The sequence below is a fragment of the Carcharodon carcharias genome, chromosome 15 (assembly GCF_017639515.1).
Source record: "Carcharodon carcharias isolate sCarCar2 chromosome 15, sCarCar2.pri, whole genome shotgun sequence".
Classification (NCBI taxonomy): Eukaryota; Metazoa; Chordata; class Chondrichthyes; order Lamniformes; family Lamnidae; genus Carcharodon; species Carcharodon carcharias.
Genome location: NC_054481.1, coordinates 23,137,799 through 23,151,784, shown reverse-complemented (window position 1 = coordinate 23,151,784; position 13,986 = coordinate 23,137,799). Strand labels below are relative to the sequence as shown.

Sequence of the window (13,986 nt, the reverse complement as noted above, 5' to 3'; positions counted from 1 at the left end):
ATGTTTGTTTTGATACTGCCGTATAGAAGAGCAATGCAACATTGGCTAGTTTAAAAATCATTCTGAATAACTTTGTTTCTTTTAAGAGCAGCTTTGAAATTTTTGCAATTGTTTTCTTTTTGCAGGTCGGAGGGCCTGTGTTGGTGAGACCCTGGCTAAGATGGAACTGTTCCTGTTCTTTACTGCTCTGATACAAAAAATTAAGTTTCAAGTTCCACCGAATGTCAGTGAATTGGGGCTCGAGCCTGTTGTGGGATTGACTTCATCCCCCAAGTACCCCTATGTGTGTGCTGTCGTTCGCTGATGTAAACACCTCATTCATGATTTACCCGATTTTCCTTTTCTTCCTTAATCACTTCTAGAAATGTGTGTGCGTGTGTTTTTTTTTACACAGTGGCTGTTATGTTTGACATTGTGTTGAGTCCTGCTAGTGAGGTTTATACACCGTTCACAATACACTTTGTCCCGAATGGCCTCCTTCTGCACTGTAAAGATTCTTTGACTCTGTAACGCACAAAGAGGTGGGAATGTTCAGTAAAGTGAGAGATACACCAGGAGTTGTGAATTTCCAGAATTTTTTGAATGGCTTATCCCACCACCCCCCCGCCCCCCCCCACCATTTGTATCAATAATGAAGATACTTATGAGATTTAATACAGAGATCCTGTTAGTTATGTTATGCTGGATTTGCTGATTAATTGACCATTGATCACAGTGAAGAAAGTATCTGTTCAAACTTATCTAGGGAGCAGGGCGTTTGACAGTGAACTGGGGTGGGTGGGGATCCATGTTACTACAGGTGTTTTTGCTAATTATGAGTGATGGATGAGTGCCAGTTTTGGTGAAAGCATTACCCTCTCCTTTATAAACGTAATTATGGTTTTACTACACCAACCATTAAGGATAAATCAGCCCGAAACTCCGCCCATATGCCCCTTTGTTTAATACACAATAGTGTGCAGTTATTTGGCTGTTCGTAGAGAAAAGATCACTCTTCCATGTGAATGTTAAGGTGAATGGATGTGTTCCTGGAGGCTTCAGCATGTGACCTCTCACCTCCAACTAACCCGCACCCATGCCACTGCCATTGGTTGCCCAACATGTCCATTCTCACAGAGCCCTGCCCATTAGTGGACTCCAGCCTCTTTAGCTTTTTATCGCCATCATCTACACTTTTATATCTGATCAATTGTTGAAAGAATGAAAAAGGAAAACAAATTTTTGATGTTCCTATGATTTTCCTCAGGAATGGTCCTAGCAGTGTCCTGGATATTAATCTTGAATCCATGGATACACCAGAGCGATCATAGAGTAGAGTAATTACAGCAAAGAAGGTAACCATTTGGCCCATTGAATTCATGCTGGGTTTATGCAGATGAATCCACTCAACCCCATTTATTTGCTCTATCCGTGTAGCCCTGTAAGTTTAGTTTTCTCAAGTGCTCATCCAGTTTCCTTCTGAAATCATTGATTGTCTCTGCTCCTACAATCCTTGTAGGCAGCAAGTTCCAGGTGATTACCACTTGCTGGGTACAAACATTCTTCCTCATCCTGCATCACTTGCCCAAAACCTTAAATATGTGTTCCCCCCTAGTCCTTGTATCATTGACTAATGGGAACAGATTTTCCTTGTCCATCTTATCTAAACTTGTCATGTACATCTCTATCTTTATCAATCTCTGCTCAGTTTCTTTGCTCCAATGAGAATAAATACAGCTTCTCCAAACTAACGTTGTTGCTAAAATCTATCCTCCCTGGAACCATTCCGGTAAATCTCCTCTCCACCATCTCAAGAACCTTCACATCCTTCCTAAAGTGTGGTGACCAGAACTGGATGCAATAAATAACCTAGTTGTAGCCTAAGCTGAGCTGAAAATGGTTCCCTGTTTTGGTACTCAATCCCTCTAATAATGAAGCCTAAGATTCTGTGTGCTTTGTGAATTACGCTCTCAATATGTCCTCCTGTCTTCAAAGATCCAAGCACAGGAATGCCAGGTCTCCCTGTCTTTGGACACTTAATAGGACCATTAAATTTATATTGTCTCTCTCTATCCCTTGTACCAAAGTGAACACCTCAGGATTCTCTGTATTAAATCTCATAAGGATCTTCATTATTGATACAATAGGAATCCAATTATTAATCAAATGGGCATTCTACAAAAAGAATTAACATCTATATTTTTACAGGTTTTTTGCAGCAGCAATCGGGTCTCAGAGAGCACTTTGTCATACCACGAGCACAAAAAAAATGAAGATTTGAAGGTGCCCCTCAGCTGTCAGTCCAAGCTCCACGACAGTCATTGGTGCCTCCGAGCTCCTGACCCCAAAATTTCATCTCACGATCCCACTGCTCAAGAGGAGGAACAAAAAATTCTCAAAAATGTCTGTCTTTTGGATATGACATCAAAGCAAGACTCAATCTGCCTGCTTGGGTGGATGTAAAAGAACCTAGGCTCAATTTTGAAGAAGAGGAAGGCAGTTCTCCTCGGTGTCATGGCCAATATTTATCTCCTAATTAAAATCACAAAAACATTATCCAACCATTATCACATTGCTGTTTGTGGAATCTTACTGTGTACAAATTGGCTGCTGTGTTCTTGACACTACAACAGTAGCTACACTTCAAGAGTACTTCATTGGCTGTAAGACACTTTGAGATGTCTGATGGTCATGAAAAGGCTATGCAAATGCAAGTCCTCTCTTAAAGCATTTTAATCATGTTTGCAATAAACCCCCACAAATGTTAGTCTAGAGGAGGCTTTTCCATCAGCTTTTTAAACTGAAACATTTAGCGGAGACTCAGACAGCCCGAACAGAACTGTGCATACACAAGGATATAAACATGCTTTTCCATGTGGACCAGATCTGTATGCATAGTGCAAATTAAATGAACTGTTTTCATCGGCATTAGCCATTACTTTTGGCTATTTGAAATTAGGAACCTGTCTGGATCTCCATCTTCTTTCCCCCAATGAAAGTATCTCCAAATCTGAATTTGCTTCTCCTGACAGATGCATGGAATCTCCTTTACTTGAGTGCTCTTTGCCTTGCTATTATTTGTAATGCAAAATCTATTAGAGAAATATCAGAAAAATGTGAGCTGTGTGAATGCTTAAAGCAGAATACAAAAGGGGGAGGGAGTGTTGACAAGTTGGCAAAGTGGAACAGATCACAGTGGCCTTGTAGTGTGCTGGAACTCAGAGGCAGGACACCACCCTGTCAGTTCTATATCAATGAAGTACAGAGAAGCCCGGCACGAGTATATAAGACAAGGCTGAGGTGTTTGCAACCATATTCAGCAAGAAGGGCCGAGTCGATGATCAATCTTGGCCTCCTTCTGAGGTCTCCACCATCACAGATACCAGTCTTCAGCCACTTCTATTCACTCCGCTTGACATCAAGAAACAGCTGTTTGAACTGGAGACAACACAGGCCCTTTAGTATAAGAGTCTGGCACATATAGGGTTAACGTGGGACTGAGTACAGTACCGCCCACACATTGATCTAAGAGAACACATTACTCACAACTAGGAGTCAGTCTAGTGTTGGACAGAGCTGTGTGCACAACAAGCATGGAGACTGTTCCCAGCTTGAACCCTTTATGTATAGTTCTAGTTGTTAATACACACATACAGGTAACCTACTTAAGGCTACAAAGACTTCATTAAGACCTACTGAATGTTATCCATAATATTCCAGCTGTTGTAATGAAAACTTGTGCTCCAGAACCAGTGTCAGGGAGAAAAATCATGGGCCCTGGTGTTTCTCTTATTTCCAGGCACTTTATTCACCAATCATCGCGCCCACCTGCCCCCACTCACTTAACGCTCCCCCTCAATCATAAATGATTTTTTTACATCTCTCAAGGTTGACCAATCAATTCACCAGACACACAGAAAAGTCCTGGTAAAATGATGACGCCTATTGTCAGCATCTAGTTACAGGTATTGTCCGGTATAGATACAGCATGGGTCATTAATATTAAGAGCAGCAAAATTATGATACAATGTTAGTTTGTGTACGCCCTATAGGTGATTCCACTGCGACTATTAAACAAACCAGAGAATACAAATTTTACATTAATAGCACTGTGCAATATTGTGAAATTGACATGAAAATATCCCATTACTTAATTATAACACTGTGCAGACAATAACATTGATTTTGGTGACTGCCTCAGCCCTCATTAACATGTTCTGTACAATGCACCATTTGGACTGGTGACAGTAAATTCATACTTGTATTTGAGGGTGAGATCCAATACTTGCAACCTAGATGAACTGGACAAGATCTTTCCCATTCTGTTGAAGAATTAGAAGACTTTCTCCTGCTGGGTGCATATTATTTAATATAATTATTTCAGAGAAGGGATGTAATTGGATTCAATTTTATCAGTAATTTCACAGGATAAGAAAGATCAAATGACTCCTGAGTAACAAAGTGGAATGATTGAACAAGATAGGTCTTCACTGTCAGTGAGAAGCATTTGAGCCCTCAGTTGTCTCTGTGCAACACAACTTTTCAGAGGCCAGAGGACAAAGTCTGAACGGTTCATAATTGTATCAGTGTTTTCTTGATCAGCAAGTTTGAAGACTCTGCTGAGTGCTCTTTCTCACTACAATATATTTTCAATGTTAACTATGTAACACAACTTCATCACAGTATTTTGTCCCTCTAAAAACTCATAAGAGCACCAAAATAACGTGTGGGATAATAGGTAAGTAGACAATAGGACAAGATTCAAGTCAGTGGAACAGACTGCTGAGAATCGTGCAGGGTCAAACAGGTTACTGATTCACTATGAGCCCTTTATGCATTCCTGTCCTGGTAATTTCACCCCACCAAGCCTGCTCACAGGAAACAATAAATGGAACCACAGCCTCTGTACACAAGATAATTAAGGATGATAAAGGCCATTTTTCCAGTTTGTCTCATCATCCAGAATGCCATATGAACATATGTATTAGGAGCAGGAGTAAGCCATTTGGCCCCTCGAGTCTGCTCTGCCATTTGATAACATTGCCAACATTATACCAGTGATGACAACTCTAAAGTATTTAATTGGCTGTAAAGTGATTTAAGACATTATGAAAGGAAGAAATGCAGATTTCGTCTTTCTTTCATTACACCTACATGCAGTGGGCAGTGACTGTACCAATGGTGAAACTGGAGGCCCAATGCTAATTCTCTAAGGACAAGTAATCACAGGCCAATCGACCTATGTTAGGAAAGTGGCTATAAGGAAATCACTACATTTACAAAGTTATTCAATGCTGCAGCTAATACAACTTCACCATTCTGACTTCTCCAGTGCCAATGCACAATATACCATAAATGGCATCTGCCCGTTTTACGCTGATGACATCGTCCGCAGGATTTGTCACCAGGCATCTACCAGCAGCTCAGGAAAAACATAGATTGTATTGTTGACCTGAATTTTTCAGAGAAGCATGATACATGGTACAAAAAATTTGGTGCGGCCTTAACTCATGAGCTGAATTGTTTCCCCTTTTGCCTAAGACACTCATACAAATTATGTTGTACATTGTGAATTTACAGCTTAAAATGTAAAATTAATTAATAAGAAATTCCAACAAAAGTGTGACTGCAATATCCTGAGAGAAATCAGTTCTAGAAGCACTGGGGAGCATTCTCTCCCCGTCGGGGGCGCTGAGTGGGAGCAGGCATGGGCGGGCGGGCGGGTGCGCAGCCAATCACCACCTGTGATCAGCTGCGCGCCGCAATTTTACGTGGGTGGGCCAATTAAGACCGGCCCCGCATCATGTGCACCCGGTAGCGCTGAGCGAGGGGTGGAGGGAGAGTCGGGGCCTGTGTCTTTCACGCATGTGCATGATAGAGCGCAGAAACTCTCACTGAGGCGCAGAGCTGCCTCAGGGAGATTGGTTTTATTGTAATGAATGGAAATAAAGCAAAACGATTATTCAGTCATGTCCCCTCATGTGACGGTGTCACAGTCAATGAATCTTAATAAAAATTTTTTATTCAATTTATAAAGCCTTCATATATTTTTCTGTTCCCACCTATTTCTAAATTTATTTCATTCTATCATTTTATCTCCACCTTTTAGCCCATTTCGATCCCTTCCCCCTATCCCTATCCCCACGAGGGCCATCTGCCACTTGTTTCTCCTGCTTTCTACCCTTAATGTCACTATCAGCACATTCCTTAGATGATATCACCACCGTCAACACCCCTTTGTCCTTTTGTCAATGACACCTAAAGGTAATCTCTTTGCCTCCCCCTAACAGTGGTCCTCTATCCAGCCCTACCTGTCCCACACCCCTCAAACAGTTTATATTTCACCACATTTCTATTTCTCTTTAGTTCTGATGAAGAGTCATTCGGACTCGAAACGTTAACTGTGTTCCTCTCCGCAGATGTTGTCAGACCTGCTGAGTTTTTCCAGCTATATTTGTTCTTGTTTTAATACAGTAATTCATTCATAATCTTTTACATGTTAAAAAAAAGTCATTTCACTTAGAAGGAAATAAGAGTGTCAACCACCCTGACCTTTTGAAGTATCAACAACAAAAACCACAAATTACAGAATCACAGTGCGGAAGAGGCCCTACAGCCCATTGAGTCTGCACCGACACGAGAAACACTTGACCTATCTACCTAATCCCATTTGCCAGCACTTGGCCCATTGCCTTGAATGTTATGATGTGCCAAGTGCTCATCCAGGTACTTTTTAAAAGATGTGAGGCAACCTGCCTCCACCACCCTCTCAGGCAGTGCATTCCAGACTGTCACCTCCCTCTGGGTAAAAAGGTTTCTCCTTACATCCCCCCTAAACCTCCTGCCCCTCACCTTGAACTTATGTCCCCTCGTGACTGACCCTTCAACTAAGGGAACAGCTGCTCCCTATCCACTCTGTCCATGCCCCTCATAATCTTGTACACCTCGATCAGGTTGCCCCTCAGTCTTCTCTGCTCCAACGAAAACAACCTAAGTCTATCCAACCTCTCTTCATAACTTAAATATTTCATCCCAGGCAACATCCTGGTGAATCTCCTTTGCACTCCCTCCAGTGCAATCACATCCTTCCTATAATGTGGTGACCAGAACTGCACACAATACTCCAGTTGTGGCCTCACTAAGGTTATATACAACTCCAAAATGATCTCCCTACTTTTGTAATCTATGCCTTGATTGATAAAGGCAAGTGTCCCATATGCCTTTTTCATCACCCCACTAACATGCCCCTCCGCTTTCAGAGATCTATGGACACACACGCCATGGTCCCTTTGTTCCTCAGAACTCCCTAGTGTCATGCTGTTCATTGAATGCTTCCTTGTCAAATTACTCCTTCCAAAGTGTGTCACCTCACATTTTTCAGGGTTAAATTCCATCTGCCACTTATCTGCCCATTTGACCATCCCATCTATATCTTCCTGTAGCCCAAGACACTCATCCTCACTGTTAACCATCCAGCCAATCTTTGTGTCATCTGCAAATGTATTAATCCTACCCCCCACATAGTCACCTATGTCATTTATATAAATGACAAATAATAGGGGACCCAGCACAGATCACTGCGGTATGCCACTGGACACAATACACTGGCTTCCAGTCACTAATGCATCCTTCTGTCATCACCCTCTGTCTCCTACAACTAAGCCAATTTTGATTCCACCTTATCAAATTACCCTGTATCCCATGTGCATTTCTTTGTAAGTCTCCCATGTGGGACCTTGTCAAAGGCTTAGCTGAAATCTATATAAACTACATCAACTGCACCACCCTCATCTACACACCTGGTCACCTCCTCAAAAAATTCAATCAAATTTGTTAGGCATGACCTCCCTCTGACAAAGCCATGCTGACTATCCCTGATCAAACCTTGCCTCTCCAAGTGGAGATAGTTCTGAAGGAAAGAATCTTTCTCCAATAGTTTCCCTACCACTGACATGAGACTCACTGGCCTGTAGTTCCCTGGCTTATCTCTACAACCCTTCTTAAATAGCAGAACCACATTAATTGTTCCCCAGTACTCTGGCGCACTTCCCTCATGGCCAGGAAGGAATCCCCTGCGATGTCCTCCCTTGCATCCCTCAGCAGTCTGGGAATAAATCACCTGGACCTGGAGATTTGTCCACTTTTAAGCCTGCCAACACTTCCAATACCTTGTCACTCCCTATATCAATTTGCTTAAGAACCTCACAGTCTCTGTCCCCGAGTTTGATACCTTCATCCTCATTCTCTTCGATGAAGACGGATGTGAGGTATTCATTCAACACCCTACTGATGTGCTCTGGCTCCACCCATAGATTGCCCCCTTGGTCCCTTATGGGCCCTACTCTTTCCCTGGTAATCCTCTTCCCAATGATATACTTATAGAATATTTTGGGATTCTCCCTACTTTTACCAGCCAGAGCTTTCTCATATCCCCTCTTTGATCTCCTAATTGCTTTCTTAAGCTCCACCCTGCACTTTCTGTACTCCACTAATGCCTCTGCTGATTTGCTTCCCTTGTACCTGCTAAAAGACTTTCTTTTCCTTCTCATCGTGTCCACATTTCTCTGGTTATCCATGTTTCTCTGGGCTTGTTACTCCTTCTTATCACCCTAGAGGGAACATGTTGTGCCTGTACCCTCCCCATTTCCTTTTTGAATGCCCCCCACTGCTCCTCTGCAGATGTCCCCGCAAATAGCTGTTCCCAGTCTACCTTGGCCAAATCCTGCCTTATTTTACTAAAATCCACGCACCCCGAATCCAAAACATTTTTTTGCAACTTATCTATTTCTTTGTCCACAACAAGCTTAAATTGTACTATGTTGTGGTCGCCATCACTAACAATTCACCCCCACAACCACCTCAGCCAGCTGTCTAGCATCGTTCCCCAGAATGAGGTCCAGCACTGCACCGTTCCTTGCTGGACCCTCTACATATTGACCTAAAAAGTTCTCCTGTACACTGCATCCAAGCCCTTAACGTGATGTCAATCCCAATTAATATTGGGAAAGTTGAAATTACCTAATATAATTACCCTATTGTTATTGTTTTTACACACCTCCACAAATTGTGTGCATACTTGCTCCTCAATTTCCTGCAGACTATCTGGGGGTCAATAATCCTTGAAGCCACTTAACCTTGTGAAAATAAACATTGGGAAATTGACCACAGAGATCAGAGAACCTGAGCTGCCAAACAAGCAATGTTTTCTCTGGGACACAGCTGTTTCAGCAAAAGTATTGGATATCTGGGCTCTCAATCAAGGATGAGAGTTCATTGGTTCATGCTCTGTAGAGTGGGACATTGGGCATGGAAGTGTCATAGCTTGGCATTGGGCACATGAGGGGCCATAGCAGATGGGTGGAAGGTCATAGCTTGGCATGAGGGCATGAGGGGCGATGGAAGTGGGTGGGAGGCAGAGCTTGACATGGGGGGAGGGCATGACGAGGACCTTCTGAACCTTTTGAAAGGTCGTTTCATGCAGGATAGGATTCACGACTCCTCTGAAGGGCCGTGAGCCACAACTCTTTACATCTGGCCTGACTCCATGAAAATTGGGGAGGAGCAGGGCATGCCTGTCTCCGTATGGACCAGCCAGGTTAGGAGGCCCGGTCCAGGCTTTTGACAGGGGTTCGCCTGCACCCTTAAAAGGTCACTCCCAACAATCAGACAGCCTGGGAATAGGGTTTGGAACCCTGGAATCGGGACAAGCACACCATTTTTAAATAGTATCCAAGTAATATTAAAAATCCAGGCCAAAGTGCTTGAGAAAGGGAGATATGGAAGTTATTTCTAAACTGATTGTGAACACTTAAGTATCTCATGTAAAAGTACCATTTAAAACCACCAAGCATGGGTCTACTTGTTTCTGAAATTGGAATTGATAAAATAAATTGATATAACTTGCTATTCCAAATACCCAAAGGGAAATTTAGCTTATTTTTAAGGGGATAATCAAATTTTAATGCTTTATTTTAAAATAAAGTTAATGGGAAAACAGTCTAGATGCTTTCTGGGTATCAAAAAAGAGAAGATTTGTTTTGGAAAGAAATAATTTGAACACTAACAAAACCTCATAGATTAACAACACTGCTATTTGAATTTGGGATCATTTAGAAATGCAAAAAAAAAGAAATTCAGGCACAATTTAGCAGGTTACTTTTCAGAAAATAAAATGTCATCTAAAATAAAGAACAAAAGAAACAAACTCTGTTAATAACTGGGACCAACATGGGGATGGTTGATTTCTGTTTTAAAGATATTATGAGACTATTGTATTGGACAGTAAAGTTTCTCCAGGATTCATGAATGAGATAGGATGTTGTCTATTGTACATATAAAATTATGTGAGGAAGGGATTGGGGGTTAGGAGATCATCAAATAAGAATTGGAATAACTCAAGTTGCATGTAGTTCAATGGAATATATCAATCTGGTAATGACAGATTGCAGTGAAATGAAAGTGTAGATGAGATCAGTAAGTTCATAGTTTTCTCTTGGAAATGTCTGTGTCCTTGCCTATGGTCCTTTTAGAGCAAAATTTGATAGTCTGGCCACTAAGCGAGATATCAAGACAGTGCATGGAGAGATGAACAAAGATCTTTAGACAGGCACCCCCAACCCCTTGATCTCTTGAGAAGATTATCTGAAAGCCAAGATGGAAATCTGTGACATGATATTAGGATACTGGTGAGAGTGTGCAGTTGTGGTTTCTTATATGTGAAGTAACCAAAATGCAGGAGTGCATGGTGAAGCTGCATTGAAGAATGGGTTCCAGACATGCTCAGCTCCTTGACAAATAGCATGATCAAGAATGGTTATGTCATCTGTAGAGTAACAAAACATTTTTAAGTGACACATACCCCACAGAGAAACTGACTTTAAGACAACCAAGATGGCCATGTTCAGAGGGAGTAAAAGTGAAAAGAATTTTGTGCTGGGACAATTGAAGGTTAGCGAGAAATGCTTAATAAGAATTATCCACAAAATTGGATACAGGCCAAGGGATAGCTGGAGTATCTTTTCAGTCTATGCATAATCTGTTGCTTTAATTGCATGCATTTATATGATAATACTCAAGAAATTAACTCCACTTCCACAAAAGGATAAGAATATCATTGAGTAAGGTGATCTACAGATGGGGAAATGCCAATCCAAATCGATAGTAATCAGGTCATTATAGTGGCTTTACTATGCTATCTATGGCATGTAATCAAGAAATTAGGGAAATTAGTTTGTAGTTTCAGAATATCTAGGTTGGCTAAAAATCAGTTGTGAGGCGTCAATAAGGATAGTTCCTTCTCAAACAGGGGAATTGAAAGAAATGGTACGTTTCACAATATTATGGAATTCTTATGGAATTAGTAGGCATAGCATGAAGCCACCTGGCAGAGAAATTATTTTTCTTCTCTTTCTGGAAAAACACAGACAATACATAAAAAATTGAGGTCTCCTGGCTACGGTTTCTGTGTTGACATTTCTAAGTCAATAGGACAGTATTTTGTACTCTCCTATCTATACAAATGTCTAGTAAAGGCTAACAAATGCCCCCTAGCATGAAGGTAAACTAAATGGTGACCTTGGATTTTGAACTGATGGACAGGGGGTGGTGACACCTTGGATAGGGTACCTGTCCTGCAGTCATTTGAACAAGCGATTGATTATTAACTGGGACAGCCATATAAATATGATGTTTACAAGAGCAGTTAAAAGTCTTTATGTCCTGTAACAAGTGACTCACCTCCTGACTCCCCAAAGTATATTCACATCTAAAAGGCACAAGACAGGGATCTGATGGAATACTCTCCACTTGCCAGGATGAGTGAAACTCCAACAAAACTCAAGAAGCGTGACACCACTTGATTGACATCCAGCCCACCATCTTAAATATTTACTCCGACTACATCCAGTGCACAGTGGCAGCCATGTGTGCTATCCCACCCACCACCTTAAACATTCAATCCCTCCAGCTCCAGTGCTCAGTGGCAGCCATGTGTGCTATCTACAAACCTCCAGTGCACAGTGGCAGCAATCTGTACAAGGTGTACTACAGTAATTTGCTATGACTTCCTCCACAGCATTTTCCAAACCAGTGACCTCTACCACTAGAAGTTTCAGGGTTTCAGACGAATGGACCCTTGTAGAAGCCTGCACATGACTTTAACGTGGGGACCTTGGGCGCCAGCATTGTCCACACGCTCTTGACAGGTTGGTGATCAGATTTTGGTGACGTGTGGAGCCACGCTAACCTGGACCACCTTGCCGCCGCATCCTATTTCCAATTTATATAGTCCCAAGCATAGAGGAGGGAAACTAATGGTTTACCTCTAGCCAACCTATTGATTTTTTGAGTAGATGGCACTTTATCGCTGTTTGGGAGCTGTCTGTTGTGTAAGGGACTGTGACACGGCTGGTCGCTCGGGCCCCGGGGAGGGACTAAGTTTTTACTTCTTGCTCTTTCTGTTAAATGTAAACAGGCTTCACCACCCGCCACCTACCACATGACAAGGTTTCAACAAGGGAAAGTATAGTTGGGCCGAGAAAGACAACTTCAAAGCTCACAAAGGTCGAAGTTATTTTAAGATATTTTGGAGTTCATTCAGCAAGTTGCTGAGATCTAACAAGCTGCAACAACTCCTGTCGCCAGTTTACGGTGCAGGATGTCGATTGTAAGTGTTTTCCCTTTGGATACCGTCACCCTGGTTTTGTTTGGGGTTCTGATCATTATCCTCCTTGTGTATTTTAACACCGGGTCTAAATCTATGGAATCGCCAACTTTCCTCCGGGTCCCGCTCCTCTCCCAGTGATTGGCAACCTGCACATGTTGGATCTGAAGAAGCTGCACAAATCTGTGATGGAGGTAAGAGGGAACCAGATTCTTACAGTAAACGGGAAACCAAGCTGATAGTTGCCCAACCTCGGACGGCCCGCTTCTATCTCCTACCCAAAATCCACAAACAGAACTGCCCCGGTAGACCGATCGTCTCAGCTTGCTCCTGCCCCACAGAACTCATTTCTCGTTATCTTGACTCCCTTCTCTCTCCCCTTGTCCAGTCCCTTCCCACCTACATCCGTGATTCCTCTGACACCTTACGTCACATCAACAATTTCCAGTTCCCTGGCCCCTACCGCTTCCTCTTCACCATGGACGTCCAATCCCTCTACACCTCCATCCCCCACCAGGATGGTCTGAGGGCCCTTAGCTTCTTCCTCGAACAGAGGCCCGAACAATCCCCATCCACCACTACTCTCCTCCGTCTGGCTGAACTTGTTCTCACGCTGAACAATTTCTCCTTCAACTCCTCTCACTTCCTCCAAATAAAAGGTGTGGCTATGGGTACCCGCATGGGCCCCAGCTATGCCTGTCTCTTTATGGGGTATGTGGAACATTCCTTGTTGCAGTCCTACTCCGGCCCCCTTCCACAACTCTTTCTCCGGTACATCGATGATTATTTCGGTGCTGCTTCATGCTCTCGTCAGGACTTGGAAAAATTTATTAATTTTGCTTCCAATCTCCACCCCTCCATCATTTTCACGTGGTCCATCTCTGACACTTCCCTTCCCTTCCTTGACCTCTCTGTCTCAATCTCTGGTGATAGACTGTCCACCAATATCCATTACAAACCCACCGACACCCACAGCTATCTCGACTACAGCTCCTCACACCCCACTTCCTGTAAGGACTCCATCCCATTCTCTCAGTTCCTTCGCCTCCGTCGCATCTGTTCCGATGATGCTACATTCAAAAACAGTTCCTCTGACATGTCCTCCTTCTTCCTTAACCGAGGTTTTCCACCCACGGTCGTTGACAGGGCCCTCAACCGTGTCCGGCCCATCTCCCGCGCATCCGCCCTCACTCCTTCTCCTCCCTCCCAGAAACATGATAGGGTCCCCCTTGTCCTCACTTATCACCCCACCAGCCTCCGCATTCAAAGGATCATCCTCCGCCATTTCCGCCAACTCCAGCATGATGCCACTACCAAACACATCTTCCCTTCACCCCCCTTATCGG

General features: G+C 42.9%; 1 protein-coding gene across 1 annotated transcript in view; it reads left to right on the top strand.

The window, feature by feature from the left end:
- Window positions 1–13,986, top strand: part of LOC121288349 — a 57,420-nt gene that overhangs the window by 24,542 nt on the left and 18,892 nt on the right. Inside the window, 4 exon segments of the mRNA XM_041206902.1 lie at window positions 126–295; window positions 2,188–2,408; window positions 12,634–12,743; window positions 12,746–12,834. Coding sequence (XP_041062836.1) covers window positions 126–295; window positions 2,188–2,408; window positions 12,634–12,743; window positions 12,746–12,834 — 590 coding nt within the window.